At 39.1% G+C, this 16,417-nt stretch overlaps 1 protein-coding gene across 9 annotated transcripts in view; it reads right to left on the bottom strand.

Moving 5' to 3' along the window:
• Positions 1–16,417, bottom strand: part of SDK1 (sidekick cell adhesion molecule 1) — a 424,191-nt gene that overhangs the window by 76,827 nt on the left and 330,947 nt on the right. For all 9 annotated transcript variants that reach the window (XM_087732480.1, XM_087732484.1, XM_087732481.1 and 6 more), the window contains 5 exons: positions 11,174–11,283; positions 8,612–8,762; positions 6,467–6,704; positions 487–602; positions 21–210 (listed from right to left, as the gene is read on the bottom strand). In XM_087732480.1, coding sequence (XP_087588606.1) covers positions 21–210; positions 487–602; positions 6,467–6,704; positions 8,612–8,762; positions 11,174–11,283 — 805 coding nt within the window. The remainder of the gene's footprint in view (positions 1–20; positions 211–486; positions 603–6,466; positions 6,705–8,611; positions 8,763–11,173; positions 11,284–16,417) is intronic.

The raw sequence follows: 16,417 nt of genomic DNA, 5'->3' as shown, positions 1-16,417 counted from the left end.
TTAGTAACTTTTAAACTTACTGTCATCCTTGGTTCTTTCTATAACTGCAGGAGAGCTGGGGACTCCATCTCCAATACGAGTGAATGCCAATACCTGGATCTCATAGAGCACGTATTTCCGCAAGCCAGACAGCAGGAAAGACTGAGTGTGGTTACCTCTTACTATTTGGCTCTTTGGTTCAGAGTCTAAATCTTTTGCTTTGAAAAGTATCTGCAGAATAAATGTATATGAAATACAGAAAGAAAAAGATCGTTACATGAGGGCTGAAAAGAGGGGTATGCATTTTAGATTCCTCCTTTTCACAAAATATAAAATGAGATTATACTCACCAGTCACCCCTTTAAAAACCAGCACACTTCCTATATATTCTCGATCTGATTTATGAATACTATAAGTATCCAGCAGGTGAATAATAAATAACATATGCAAAAACATATCCAGGTAATGCATTAAAAATTAAGTAAGCATGAAACTCCAGTTGCATACCTTGTAACCCAGGATGAGACCATTCTGCTCAGACTCAGGGACTGCGGTCCATGTCAGAAGGATCTGGGTTGAACTCACGGCTTCAGCAGAGACGTTCTCAGGAGGAGCAGAGGGAACTGGAATCACACAGCATAGCCAAAAGCAGAAATAGATAAGACATACTAGATAATTTTGCTCCATCTCCTTATCTGCTTGGGATTGCTCCAGGATCCCATAGAAGAATATTCAAATCCAAAAGGACTGGAATAGGTTCTAGACAATCCCTTCTTTTCTTATATTCATTTTACTACTGTGTATTTCAGCCTGCTTTGCAATTCCTTGCCAGTTCATCTCAGAAATCACAATGTTTGTAAAGAGCTAAATATTTAATAATAATCAGTGTCTATGTATAGACAGTAAATATAGGCAGATATAAATAAATTTCAAGTTCTATATATTTGCAGTAATTAGAATCAAGTTTAAATTGCTGGACTTCTACAGAAGTCTATCTCCTAGTATTTCTTTCCCATACATTTTATTTCCCTATGCCAAAAGCTAGAAATCTTTCTGAATGGGAGTTTATCTTATGGTATGATCTGTTCTAACAAGAAGTTTTACGCCACCCTGGCTTCCTATATTAACTGAAAGGAAATTATAGCATCTTGTCTAGAGTTAGCAATAATTTCAACCACTGAATTGCACTCCCAGTTCAGTAAGAAGTTCTTTAACCTCTAAGCCTTTTGATTATGTGATAGTGCTCAACGTTTGCAATACATCAATTATAGATGGATACATTAACACAAGGTGTATTTTCTGGGACTGAGACAGTGTTAATGAAAGATATGCCTATTTCATTTATGTTGCAAAATTGGCTCTTATGAAACTAGAAACATCATCAGAACTGATGTCACAGGAACACTAATTTTCTCTGACTTGAGAGAAGAGCACACTTGCATTTTCTCATGCCATTAAAACTAACCACTGCAGAACAACCACACAACTGCAGGCTTTTGTAGGCAAGCTTAATAGTATGCGACGTTATGCAAGTAGAATTTGAGGCTATTTTTAAGAGTTCACATTTTATGCTGTCCTTTTGCATGTTTTTTTTCCTGTGGCATTTCCAACATCTGAAGGGTACAATCTTTTCTAAAGCATGATACACCTGTCAGACCTCAAGAGAACATTTCACCAAGTTATGTTACACAAGCACTTAGGGACAGTAAGGCTTGATTGGGTCCTGAATATATCACAAAAAGGAGCACAAATCTCTGCCAAAAGTAATGCTTTCCTGGCTGTCCGAATGAAAGAACAGATCTGCTGTTTTGAAGGCGAGCTCCTGAAGCTCCTAGCAACATGAACAAGATAATGAGTATGACACCAGAATTAATATAAACTGAAAAAAAATGCACCGCCCCCCACCCTTGTGCACTCAAGGTTAACCACAGAGACAGTCATTTCTGAAACAATTTCCCTGTTACCAATTATTTGGGACATGCGAAACAGAGCACCATCACACAACACTGTAGCAGACTAAAATCCAATTTTTTTTCTCCTCCAACCCTGAAATGCCTTTTTTTTTTTTTTTTAAATCTTCTCCTAGATTTATCCCCCACAAGGATATAATTACATTAAAGGAAAATAGATTGCCAGGAGCCATGAATGTCTTTGGATAGCTGCCATAACTTTATCTGTAGATCTTCACAAAGAGCTACTCCCACATGAATCACTTCTGGAGAGAGAAAGGGTGGAGGTGGGTCGCAGGAAACCAGAATGCGTAGAGGAAAGAAGCCCTTTCCAGCCACATTTATTTTTATTTTTATTTTATCTGGTTTGAAGCCTTTCAAGAGAGAAAAAGTTTCTTTCTTTTACAAATACTTCTTTTCCTCTTTGATCAGCAGCCACGAGATTTCCCGAATTCACAAAAGGTGGAGGCTGTGCCCGGGCTGGCCCTGTGTGCATGCTTGCTTTGAGGTGTGTGTACGATCACGCTGCTGGCAGGGGGACTCAAAAGCTAACAAAGGAGAGAATCGTCTATCTGAAGATTTATTAGCCCAGGCTCCTCTTAATTCCCAGTGACAGCAAGAGCAGCTAAATGTCCCCTTCTTGCTGGAAAGGAATCTAAGCCCAATGCCTAAATGGTAAAAATACTCGTGTTCATAGAGTGCACTTTAATCCTTCAGTTCTCATATTAGTGTTCAGAATTTTATTTTAATATGGATGCATGAATTCAGGACCTGCAAGTGATATTATGGATCTTACTGTTGCCAGTCTTTTATCAAGTAACAGACTTTGATCGACCCTTTAAGAATGAATTGAAATGTAACCTGCATTTCTCCGACCCCTCTCCTCTCTCAGGATATCCTGATTCAAAGAAATTATAGTTTGCTAAGACTAATTAGTGGCTTGAGAGAGGCATATAGATCCGTCTTTCCTCTGCAAGCTCCCTTCTCTAATGCTGCTTTCCTTAACTGTTGCACTGAAGACTTTGCTATAAGCTCCAAAGCCAAATTCTCATTAGTAACCCACAAGAACTGTTCAGAAGCCAAGCAACAGTGTCCAAAAAAATCTCAGAGTTTTAACGAAATGAACTGGAAATACTGAAACTAAATGATGAGCTAATCCAGCAAACTGCCAGCTTCGTTATGTACTTTAGAAGATCAAACGTAGGAAATTAGAGAGTTACTGGCACTTTGCACTGGAACTTCAATAAGAACTCAAGTTTTTAAGGTTATCTGTGTTGGCATCTAAGATCATGCATCCTCTTTCTACATCTGACATAGCCATATTTGATACACAGCAAATGATGCTGTTTTATGTCTCTAACTGGGCCAAAAGCAGCTTTTAATAAGCTAGCCTGTAGTCTGGCTTTCTAAGCAAGCTAGATAGTGGGATGCAGTGGTTCTCTCCACTTCTGCAGCTCATTTTAGCTGAACATCCATCACTGTTTTTTGAAAGTAAAAATGAAGCTGGCATATTGTACATCTGCCATCAATTAAGAAGTGCAAATTTAGAGCAAGGTTCATGGCAAAAGTAGCATAGCTGCAGTACACAACCATTTTGCCTATAAAATTAGATACAGCAGGCCAAATTCTCAGCTTGTATAAACTGACAAATCCCTGCAGTGACACTGGGCCACATCTGAATTATCAAGCAATGCTTTATCACACCACAGTAACTGCTTCATGAAGGTCAGCCTCTGAAACATAAAGAGATTGATCCTTGCCATAGATATGTGACCATGCTTGTATAGTATCTGATTTTGTAAGACAAGTATACACATGCTGGTAGCTGAATATTAGGAGCCCAAAAATATTAAGGCACTGGGTTAGCTCTATCTGAGATGAATTGTTTGAAAATAAGAGGGTTTATATTTAAAAGGAAGCAGCCCTGTCAAGGTTGTTCTAATACATTAGAGGTCTTCGCATTTGCTTGCTTTCTCTATATTGTACCTACTATCATTTTCAATTTATTGAGTGGAAACTGAGCTTGTTACTCTGCAGTTATTTTACACTGTAAAAATTTAATGAGTTATTTAATTTCTAACATTAAAAAAACATTTTTGGATTGATAAAACCTGTCCTGCCCAAAAATCCTAATTCATCCCCCTCCATCTTCAGCTGCTTGAAACCTTATGCCAGATTTTCATTTTAGGGTTTCCCAACTGTTTTCTAAGCCTGGGTTACCAAACACCACAGCATTATTTATTCTCTCATCGTTTCTGTGGTTTCAAGGTGTTTTATATTCAAGAGCTTCAGAAACCGGAGAGTACCTGTAACGGCATGCTACGTTATTGTTAGCGTGTGTGCTCAGCTATTAGTGATATCATCACACATCTGAGAATAAACAGAAGTGTTCAAGTACAGCTTTATTTTTAATGAAGATTTTGGACTCCAGTGGCCGTACTGTCATTAGACACCACAAGCTGATCTAGTGCCTGGGCTCTAACTTCTTAGGCTCCTTGGAGAGTATAAAACACAGGACCACGAGTTCTGCCAATGAACCACCATGTGATCCTGGCTGAGCCACCTCTGGCCAGCTGTGAGGGATGTTTACAATCTGCAGCACCAGGCAAAACCAACTTCCTTAAGTCTCTCTCTCTACAAAATGGAAATAGAAATATTTAGGACATCTGCTTTTAAAGTACTTCGAAAACATAAGCGTTAAATAGAATTTTTCCTCATAGTTCAGAAGACAGACCTAAAAACGCTTTGACCTCTCTCTCTGGCATTAGATATCTTTTATTTGCATTTTAACCCAGTTTGACTGTGCATACAGGTTAATTGCAGATTCTCTGAAGTTCTCTCATGCAGCTTGCTGCTATGCCAGCGCTTCTTGTATATTCTAAATCTAAGAAGATACAGCCAAAAGTCTGAGCCCTGACTTGCTCTATTCAAGGAATCAGACGTTAGTATCAAAGAAAACACATGAAAAAAAACAAATGAGTCCTTATGGTCTAGATCACAGCTTTGTGTTATTTTGATCCTGGTTTCTGTGTGCCTCCTACAATCAGTTTCAAGTCAACCCTTCTTTTAATACTGCAAGAGAAAATGCCAAATACACACGTAACCTCTGATCTTTAGATGCTGAGCAAGAGAACTATAATCCTAAGGTTTTATGAAATCACTTAATCTTAGTATTTACTACATTTCAAAAGAAGCGTTTGAAGAGCAGTGGAAAGGAGAAAGTGGAGAATGTGGTATCTTTTTATTATGATACAGAACACTTCAAAACTATTTTGTCTGGGTCATGCTATCTCTATCTCCAGCACAAGCACGCCTTGTTTAAAATACCTCCGGCAATAGCTTTCCAATTACTACTTCCCAAAAAGCAACAATTTAATGGAGGGGATGACTTTGTTTAGCCTTCTCCTCAGCTAGTTCAAAGGATCTGAACCAGCAGACCAAATCCTGCCACGTACAGCACGTTCACGCTTTACACCAAGTAACACCGCATGGTACAGAGTGCACAAACATGCATATGTGTGTCTCAAGTGCAGGGTATGCATAGAATTAAATTCCAAAACATGTTTAATGAAGAAAAATAGGAAAAAAAAAAAAAAGAAAAAATAAAAATGTTGAACCTTGAATAAATACAGGTCACAAACAGCTTCTTATTATTAAACTTTTAAACCATATATGTCATCCATTTTGTTATTCACTTGCAATATAAATTTTCATTTATCAGGTGCACATAGGGTAGGTTTGGAAGTAGGTTTGGTGGAATTTAATTGCTAGAGAGCAGCTTTTCAAGATCTGTCTTTACTGTTGCTACTAAGCTAACAATAATTTACTGTTGCCTGAGATTGGGAGTTTGCTTCTGATATTTGAAGTCTCTATGCTAGTATGGACAATTCAGCTCTACAATACAGTACTTGTGCCCTAGGTTATGTCTATATGCGTGCTATGTCTATATAGCCTTGTACACAGAATTTTAGAAGGCAGTTCTGAAAACATGTCATCAAAAGCTCAGATAATGATTTTATTTCTATATGGGTAACCAGCTCTCTAAAATAACTTGTGCCCTTTTAGAAATATTTGGTGCTTGAAATAAAATTTCAGATAACCATGACTGTAAGAAAATCTGCCCCCGCCTAGAAGCAGAGAGGGAAAGGGGGAGAATGAGGGGCAATGGGGTACCAGAGAGGGAGAGGAAGCAAGAGAGACCTGCTCAGCCAGAGAAGGCTGTATGCAAGCTGCTCGTTGTGTTGTCTGCACTGCTGCCAAACGGGGGCAGAATTGGGGAGAGGTTGTTTTGTTCGCTTTAAATAAATAACCTGTAGGTTTATGTGTGAAAGCAGGGTAGGAATAAAATAAATAAATAAATCCCTCAAATGTTTATATGTCTTTTTGCCTTCAGTGCATCTAGAGATTGTGCTTTTTTCTTTCATTTTAGATTTAATGGATCAACAAGAAAAAAAAAAAAAAAAGAGCTGAACAAAAGGGCAGAAAATGCAGAAGTTCTCAGATGTGTCCTTCAAAGCAGACATGGTGCTTTGACTTACCGGACTCCCGTGTACGACCTCTCACTACTTCACTCCATGGTCCTGCCCCAATGGCATTGAAAGCCTGGATCTGCAGTTCGTACTCTGTCCACTCCTCCAGATCTTCAATCGTGTACTCTCTTTCCAATCGGTCATTAACAACCTTCATCAAGGTGGGAGACTGCAGATCCACACGCCAGAACTTTATCCTGTACCCCACTGACTCTGGATTGCCATTATACTGCGTATCGGGGAGGGGCTGCCAAACAACACAAAGAAAAGCACAATATTCCTATCCAGAACAAATTGCTAGGGCTTTCCAAACTGTATACCAAGGCTGTCTGAACTCATATAAAGCCATAGATTGAGAGTGATTTTTGTTTTTATGTTTCACGATCTCTAAATTTCTGTGTTGCTTGAAATTTTCTTTTAATTTTTACCTTAATTTTGAGCCAAATAGATATGCTCATAGAACTATGCCATTTGCTGTGGGTGTATCAACAGAGATGATACGAATACAATCTATTTCAGAGCTTTGTGATTAATTATGGAAATGAATGATAAATTGTTGAGGCATGTGACAAATTCATTTATCGTACATTTTTTACTTTTTTTACTGACTCTCTGCCTACTCATTTATCAGCAGAGATTTATTCTAGTATTCTAACTCCCCAAGCAATTTCAGAGATTAAAATATGAAATCATTAGCCTACTTCATGAAGTTTAAAGTTTTTTCTCTGTAAAACTAACTACGTGATGCCACGGATGGCTGAGATTCAGTTCTGGATCACTGGGAAAGTTTGATACACATTAACATTTCACAGCTTAGAAGACTGTATCCCGCAGGCAAGCAGGGCTAGAAATGTGACCCTTATTCTGTCAGAAGGAAGGAATTCCTAGCTCCCAGGGGGACACAGATTCACCTGCAGGTCTTGAAAAAAAGAGATTAAACACTTTCAAATACCGATGTTATTAAGCATGAAAAAGGTATGTCAGGTCATTTTTAGCTGTGGCTGTTGCTCCTCCTGAACCCTGCACAGTTTGACTTACGAAAACCAGGCTTCCAGGTATCACGACAAGGAAACACAATCTTAAAAATGTTTTAAAGTCTCTTTAAACAACCTTGAGTTAATTTTGATGTAAGATATGTAGGTCTGGATGTAGTATCAAAGGTTGAACAACATGGGCATGCTATTCACGAGGTAAAGCCACGAGTGAGTTATGTGGGTCCTATCAAATGAACTGCAATGGCTTTTCTATGGATAACGAGGTGACAACTTCAAGTTTGATGTTTTGGTCTTTCAGTGTTCAGAATTAAGTGCAGTGTCCCCCTGAGAAACTGGAATTTTTCCTTTCTGATGGGAGAAAAACCCTCTTGTTTCTAGTCTGATTTTGACTTTCAGCCACAGTGAGTTTATGCATGGAAAAGCTAACATCTGGGCAAAAGGAAACCTGTGCTTCATCAACTTCACACCACAGTAACCCCAGTGGAAAATTCTGCCTAACAGGGGAAAAGAAAAAACGTTCTGGATCAGGTTAATTGCCAAGTAAATCCCAGTGTGGCAACTCTGCAGGTAACCGAGACAGTCAAAGGGGCACAACAATGTCATCAATCACTGCATCTTCGCAATTAATCATTTCTTTCTACGTTTTATCTCCTAACTTCACATCCTTCCACATAAATATAATCTTCCTACAGGAGTGTAGCATGCAAACTTTGCTGCCTTTGAACCACAGCTGTTCAGTACCTGCAGGATAATTGCCAATGGCCAGTGTGCACCTTCTGGGGACTGTTTTGTACAAAGCAAACAACTGAGCCCTAGGAAACTGCAAATTGGCTCAAGTATTATATTCCTGTCCCACATGTTGACCCAGACTGTGGAACTAGAGAGTCTCAAAAGCCAAGGTTTTACAACACAGGCATATATTCCCCTGATGAAGTGGCAGAAGTAGTGGCAGTAGGCAGTTTAAGTGATTAATAAGGCACTTAAAGTAAGTCTCAGTTTCCGACTGTTCTGAAAAAGGAAATAATTTTGCTGTTACTCCTTATACCAAATGCAAGGAAAAAGGATTCCTGAGTGCTGGCCTGACTCCCTGGAGAAGCAGCTGTATCCCAGGCACCAGCACCCAGCTCCCCTCCACCCCCGTTCCTCCTCGCCAGCTCACCACCCATCGCAGCCACAGGCTGGTCTCGCTGGCCGTCCGCACGGTGACGCTCCCGGGGGCAACATCTGGCGGAGCCTGCAGTGTCTGGATGACACGGGAGGGCTGGCTGAGCGGGCTGGGGCCCACCACGTTCACCTGCCGCATCCGGAACCTGGAGCGGAGGAAAGATGCGATGCATGCTGTAACAGCTCAGCGAATGGTACCTCTCTTTCCAGAACAGGAAAAAGATGGAAAAATACAAATTAGGTCTGTCTAAATGTTCCACAAAGGTTGTTGCATGCAGGTCCCCTTTGTATTCACTGCTGAATGCTTTATGGTAACCGCTTTCAGGTCCTCTCAGGTATTAGAAAAAATGAAAATGAGATTAGCTTAGGGTCTATTAGAAACTTAGGTATTTGTGTGAGAAATTTATGTTAATTATACCAAGCCTGATGAGCTTATGCTAGCAGTAAGTGATTTTCTCTTGCGATGCTTGTACAATACATTCAGAAAGGTATTAAAATATCAAACTTCAGATAGTCTCATTCCCTGTCAATATAAAAAATATACTAGTGATAACATTTCCCCTCAATTACTGGTTGAAAGAAGCTGATTTATCCCTGTGCTGCATTTTCAGCCTTCCTGCACAAGAAAGATTAAGTTATTTAATATGGATATGTGTCTTTAAAAAAATACTCTCTCTGCTTGAAACCATCTCTTCTACAATAGAAATTCCTATTGGGTCACAAAAGATTTAGAGAAATCTCATTTTCAGAAAGCACAAAATAATTAAGACGTGCTGTACATTTCAGATATTCTCACCCATCACAAGCAATTAGAGGTATCCAGCACTTGCACATAAATACGTGACCTGTTCATACTAAACACTTAATTTTTGGACCTAATGACTGAGCCTGGGAAAAGGGTGAGCTAGTCAACAGAGCAGTGTTTATTTATCTGCTCTGATCTCCCTAGAAAATGCATTAAAGGAAACATGTTAAACAAATACTGTCCTTGATTTAATTCTCCAACATTGGCACAAAACATAGAAAAGAAGCTGGCCGATAAAGATGTGGTCTGATAATTAGCTCTCGTGATGTATTTCCTCAGTGGGCAATGACTAAAGCTGACCAGAGGACAACAAATTCATTTGGCAACAACCTTCTAGGTTTCAAAAAAATTATATAATTGCTCTACACTGAAACAAAACCAAAAAAAGCTCGTATCTGTGCATGCATGACTGAAAAAAACTAGGCAAAATTCAAGGAGCTGCTTTACAATGAAAAAAAATCAGAGGAGAGCTGGAAGTGTGAAAGATCCCAGTACAACTGGGACCACTCTAGAATTCAGTGGATACAAGAGAGAAATGAGATGTAGCAGTAAAATAAACCAAGAAGTTTAACGATAGAAAAAAAACCCACCCGCCCCAAATTCCTCATTATTTTTTATCCCAGACATTTCTCCATACACCTGCTAGGTGTGCCAGTCTTTCTTATTTTGCATGGACATTGACTGTTGAACTCTGGTACAACCTGCACTTTACTATTCCCCTCTGCCTTTTCAGCTTCAAGGATTCACCTTTATAAGGAGAGCACAATCTTCTCAACGCAGAGACAATTTTCCTAAACCTCTGCACCAGAAATCTCTGCTCAAGTTCAAAAATTTTCAAAGAGCTTTTAGTAAAATGTTTAGCTCTTGAGGATGAGGTGTAAAACACTTCAGTGCAGAGTTTGTGAGAAATTCAGTATGTTCCTAGGCTTCTGACTAAGGGAAGAAGATTAGTGTACCAGCACTGAATTAGCTGTAAGTTATATGAGCTCTACTTGGTTACACCTACTACTAGCTCACAGCAGCACATGGGACAGCTAATAGGCCCTTCAGCCAACACAACATGGACAAGTTTCTAGTAAGCTGATTTAACACTTGCCACTGTATCTCCTTGGAACCAGCCTTTACATTAGCAAGCTATTTCATGAAAGTATTTTTCATTAGGATTGAGTACCTCAAATTCTCAAATCTTGTCTATAACTAAAGCAAGGCATCACTTGAATTGAATTGATTTAAAAATCAATCTCATTCAACTGGGGTGTACCCATAATGTAGATTCACTTCAATCAGTTTAAGCATTGCATATATCTATTAAGCTTAACTAGGTAAATTCTTATAAACAAAGGTTTCATCTAACTGATGTTACCAAATTAAGCTAAATCAATAAAATGATGTTTAAACTGATGTAAATATGTAATTACAAGTTTGCACCAGTTTAACTGCAATTGATTTGTCACTGACTGATACTATACTGGTGCACCCTTTAGATGAGGGAAGTCACAGGGTATCAGTTACTCATAAAAGCATTTCACTGTGCACTTGGATTTCCTTTTTAATGTTACAAACTGGATTGTATGTAAATTACAATTAACAATATCAGACAAGTAATTTTAAGTATAAACTATGAAAACAGCCAACCTTTTCCCTTTTGTTCAGATTATAAAGCACAGCCAGCTGTTTCTGATTAGGAAAGCTGTTCCATGCTGCTATTTACTAATTTTTTTCATGCTGCAGCTAATTACCTGCTGTTTTTACCTGTAATGAGTGTAAGGTGTAAGGTTCGGTACCTCCAGCATCTGAGCATCAGGTTCATTCTCCACCTCACGAAGACTCACCCACTCTTCTTCATCACCCAGTACCCCAACCTGTACATGGGAAAGGTAAGAAGGAATACAAAGCAGAATATATATAAAGTATTATATATATATATATATATATATAACCTTTTTTGCAACGTGTGTTATCACAGCAGTGGAAGGACAAACGCTTTTAAATACATATTATCCAGTTAATATTAATTTTTATATGACAAGGCACTAGTTATTTGTAAAGTCACAACACAGCCAAGTTAGCCAAGTTTCCTTGTACCTGTTGGGACTTCATTGGGATCCTCTGATAAGATCTATTCCAGAAAAACACCATGAGAGCGCTAATACCCTGGTCAATCTCACTGCCACAATACAAAAGTATCAAGTAGTAATAGAACAAAATGAAAAATAGCCTTGATAATAACTCGCAGGAACTGACGCATACTAAATAAGTCTCAACGGAGGCAAAATGCCACAGAAATGAAGACAGAGAAACAAGAACAAAGGCATAGAACAAAAGTGTTTTAACCTCATCTGCTGGTCTGCACTTAGACCAGATTTTTCCATGCGCAATCCTTTGTTTTAATTAATCACAACATGTTGCCCAACACAGTCCCTCAGCTACAGCAGTGTTAGAAGGGACAAAATGGTGATGCAAATTGAGAGCGTTACTTTCCATAGAGCTTTCTGGAGATAAAATGAGGATGAATCAGGACTTAAAAGGAAGTCAACAAGGCATGATAGAAAGGCCAGAGTCTGACCTGGGACCCTGGAAGATGGCAGCATCAGCAGGCAGGGTTGTGTGCGTAAGAGCCACAGGAGGAATGTGGAGAAGGAGGCAGAAGAGAGGTGGTAGATGGCTGGGCTTCACTTTGGAGATTATCAGGTGCTGAAACACAGGGGATCTTAGACAAGACTCCCTGATATAATTCCCTAGCACTGTGCACATTTACTCTGGTGTTTCAACCCTACCACAAAGGGCAGTACCTGCAGTCCAATTCCCGCTCCCTATCCTGGTATCCACAATCACGGGCTGAAGGATATTAGAGAGTACATAGGCAGCTATTCCCTTTAGTGTTTATTTACAGACTTAATATCCATAAAGATGCCTCATCCTTTTTTAACCTACTGACGCTATCTACTCCTGCAGACTGCTGTGGCAACGAATTCCAGAAGCTCACAACCCACTGTGTAAAGAGCTATTTCCTTTAACCTTTTTTAAACAGATCTGTTACAACTTCTGTATACTAGTTACAGCCATAGACACCGTCAAAGCACTCAATAGGCAACGTAGCCCAAAGTATCTACCATACCCTAAGTACTTCAAATAGAAAATTAGGTTTCATTCACTCTTTTTTTTTTTTCCCTTCAGGAGAAGCAGCCTGATTTATTTATAGATGTTTTAGTTCTTCGCTCACCCAGGACTTGATGTGCTGCATATTTATGTTTGTGCATGAAGAAATGACACAAGGAAAATTAGGCCAAAGAAATAAGTTCTGCATAGCACTGTGAAAAGAAGCCTCTGTGATCTTCCTAGTGGAGGACTGCTTTCATGGAGGGATGTGGTTGCACAGGTCTTGATGGGCCTTTCAGTCTTGTTGGTTATCAAGGACACTGCCACACACCAAACAACATATAAAACAGATGTCAGTGAAGATTATGGGCCTTTTAAAATTCCCAGTCCCAACTGAGCTCCATAAATTTTAGTAAAGTCCGTGGATGCAGAAGCTTAAGGGAAGCAAGCCGAGACAGGTCTGCGTGGTAAAACAGAACAGCCCTAAAGTGAATGCAGAGAACAAAGAGGTGATAAAGAGAATTTAAAAAAAAACAACAACCCTACATAAACAAAGAAAGGAAGAGAGGGTTGATTTCAGTGAAGGAAACATAGAATGCTTTTTATTAAAAGAGTTTTTGTTTAATACCTTAGAAAGTCTATAGTAAATGCTTATTTTTGCAAAACTCCTTGCTCTTAACAGCACCACCTCAAAGTGCTGCAGTAATTGTATAGCAACAATCCACAGTGCTTTGGAGGCTGCAAATAATCTCCAGTAGTGAGTTAGTCTTCTTTTTGTATTCTAAGAACAGTAAGAGCTTTTTAAAATATTTCTTACATAGCAAAAAAACCCAAACAAAAATCACCACAGGTTTCAATCGTTATGCAGCAGCAGGCAGGTCATTAATACACATTAAGGACCACATGGTTCAGAGCCAGAGGCCCACAGGGCTGTGAACAATTGACATTGACTCAAGCTTGAGAGGTGTCCAAAACCCCCTGTTTTGCAGATAGACATTTACCAGCTGGCTGCAAAGGTGGAAATATTAAGGATCTTTTACTGATTGAAAAGCAGCAAAAGTCTCTCTGTGCCCAGGACTATGGCAAGCCCCTTGAAAGCTATCCCAGAAGACAGCTTTCTGGTTTTGAATGCTCTCCCTGCTAGGAACGATGGGTGCAGCCTACGAGGAAATGGCAGATGCCCACTAAGCCCGGCATGTTGGTTGTTCCCAAGCTCCGGAACCAGCTGGTAAACAGGTGGCCACTACCTCTATTGGGAGGTGGGGGACCCTGGGCAAATGGCAGCGCGGAGAGTCCCAATTAACCACTTTTGGACTAATTTTCTGCTGAAAGGTAATGACAGAGAGGCAGCAAAAAAATCAACCACAGGTATAGTTCTGTGATTCAGCAAAAGATTTTAAGAAAAATAGATCAGGAACTTGCTATAGTTAGAATAATACCTCATAATGTTCCCAGGATCTGGTGCCAGCATTTGGGAAACTAACTCAAAGGGTTAGATCTTCTACTGAAATAAGTAGTATAATTTAAGTGTGCTTCTTTTGTGGGAATTTTTTCCAAAGTAAGAGGATTGAAGGGTAAACAGCTGTAGGGTAGCTTGGTGAACAGCCTGGGGACTTCTGCATGACCTCTGACTCTTGTGGCTGAGAAATTCTAGGTCACTGCTACTCAAAACAAGTTTCACTTATTTAGCAATAATCTCAGAAATTAGTCTTGGAAGAGAATCTTCAGTAATGAACTTCTATATTTTTAACTTCTACAAGATGCATAGTAGATTCCAGGTTTCAGGCTCTTGAAGGAAAAGGAAATGATTTTTGCTGAAGCACTCTGATGTCAGATCAGAGGAAACATATCAGTTTCAAGAATCAGAGTACAAAGGGATTCCCACAGGGCAAAAAGCACTACGGGCAGTGGTAAGGATGAAAGAGTCCTTTGGGGGGCAAGAGAGTCCACTATGAGCCACTCTGCATAAAATAAAGTTAATTTAGAGGCTTCTTTCTTGTAGCTGTTTTTTTGGATAACAGTGTATGCAAACTTCAGAAAAGGATTATGTTTGTTGACAGATGCACACATATGTGTGCATTGTTTTAGGAGGGAGATGAGAACACCAACTGCTTTTCTGTTACCTTAAAACTCCTTAAGAAACGCACTCTGCATCTTAACAGTTCTCCATACAATAAGGCCATGATCCCCAGGACTGCCACAATAAAAACACCTATATCCACCAAGACACTTCATAGAATTCTTGATAATGATCAGTCATCACAAGTTAGCGCATATTCATTCCCATCTCTCAGCTGTTCCCAAGGCATTACATTCAATAAAAGGGCATATTCATTTATTATTACAGAAATGAGACAGTATAAAACAATACTGGAAGTGATGTCAGAACCCTTTATTTCTCTATGCATTAGTTTCCTCCATTTCTAAAAAGGAAAACATTACATGTTTTATAAAGTAACTTAACATTTTCTGATGGAATGCACTACATGAGCAAAGTTGCAGAATTTTGACTTAAAAGATACTAAAAATAATTAAAATCTGGAATGAAAAAATCATTTGCTGTGATATTTTGTATAAGACAGTAATACTTCCAAAATTTTGAACAGTTACGAAGTACTAACTGCAGGAAAGGAAAACACAATGTTTCTGTACATTACAGAGGTACCCTGTGTTCTACTATAGTTCAACATATGTCAGAGTTTTCATTATAGAGGTCCATAACTCACACATTTGAAATCACTTTGGGAGAAATTCGGTTCACAGGATGTCAGCCTGGGTGCAATTTTTTTTCTTACAAAATCCTTAAATCGATTCAGCCATTTTTGATTTAAAGATTGGCAAAGGCATAAAATTGTCAGAGTTTCAGACACTTTATTTACCAGCTCCAAAGTAAAAACGACACCAAGAGAATCACCTCGTACAATGGATGAATCCTATCTGGGTCACTGACTTAACCCACAAAACCAGATAAATTCATGGTTCAAGTTACAACACCTTTCCCAACTCACAGCTTTACAAGCGAATACAGCAACAACACTTTAAAGGTTTTACTACTTTGAAACTCTGTTACTGCTTACCATGATATTCATACAAATCTCTCTAAAACCAGCAGAAAGGCTTTAAGCAAAAACTCTCTATATTAGCCCATGTACTCATGGCTCCATGACTTGCAATACCTCTTCCTAAGTGGCCTTCAGCTGTTCCACAGGTCTTCTGCTGTCTGCATAACAACATTTAATCACCAGAAAAACACACCAAACTCAGCAGAAGTTAGCCCAGTTTTTCTAATCGGCCACTGGAAAACTTGGTGCTGTGGACCGAGCACCTACCAAGGCACAGTCATGATGATGTAATTTATGTACTTCTCCTGACAAAACCCCAGGAAAAATCCACCACAAGAATAATAAGCTGAAACTGGATTGCAGCAGACAGAGAGTGCAAACGTAAAACGACATGAACAACAGCAGGGATTCAGTGCCATTCTTGGTTGCAAATTGCCAGAAAAAATGTCTACAATATATACTCTAACTGCATCTGAGAGCATGGGATGATTGGAAGGATTTACTGGAATTCTTTGGGGATGAACATGTTACCTGTGAGTGTCAATGCCACAAGACCGTTACTGCTGGTCCTTCTGAACAAGCGTCAGCAGAACCTTTATATTACATTAGACCCACTTCTCTTTAGATTATACTGTAATGTAATGGAAAAACAATGTTAGCAATATTTTTTAAATGGCATTGGTACTTTTTTGTAGTTCTCTGTTTGGAAATCTAGTTTCCCCCAGTCCTCCGAGTCTAGATGGAAAGATGGAAAAGGAACAGCCTAGTGATTTTTAACAAATCCCTTCAGAAGTACAGAATGAAGCTTCACTAGAAACACAAAAATGGGATTTTT

This window comes from Nipponia nippon, unplaced genomic scaffold, assembly GCF_047370975.1.
Source record: "Nipponia nippon isolate SJK-2023a ecotype South Korea unplaced genomic scaffold, ASM4737097v1 scaffold_5, whole genome shotgun sequence".
Taxonomy (NCBI): Eukaryota; Metazoa; Chordata; class Aves; order Pelecaniformes; family Threskiornithidae; genus Nipponia; species Nipponia nippon.
Note: the sequence above shows the minus strand (reverse complement) of the source record. Positions and strands in the feature narration are given on the sequence as shown.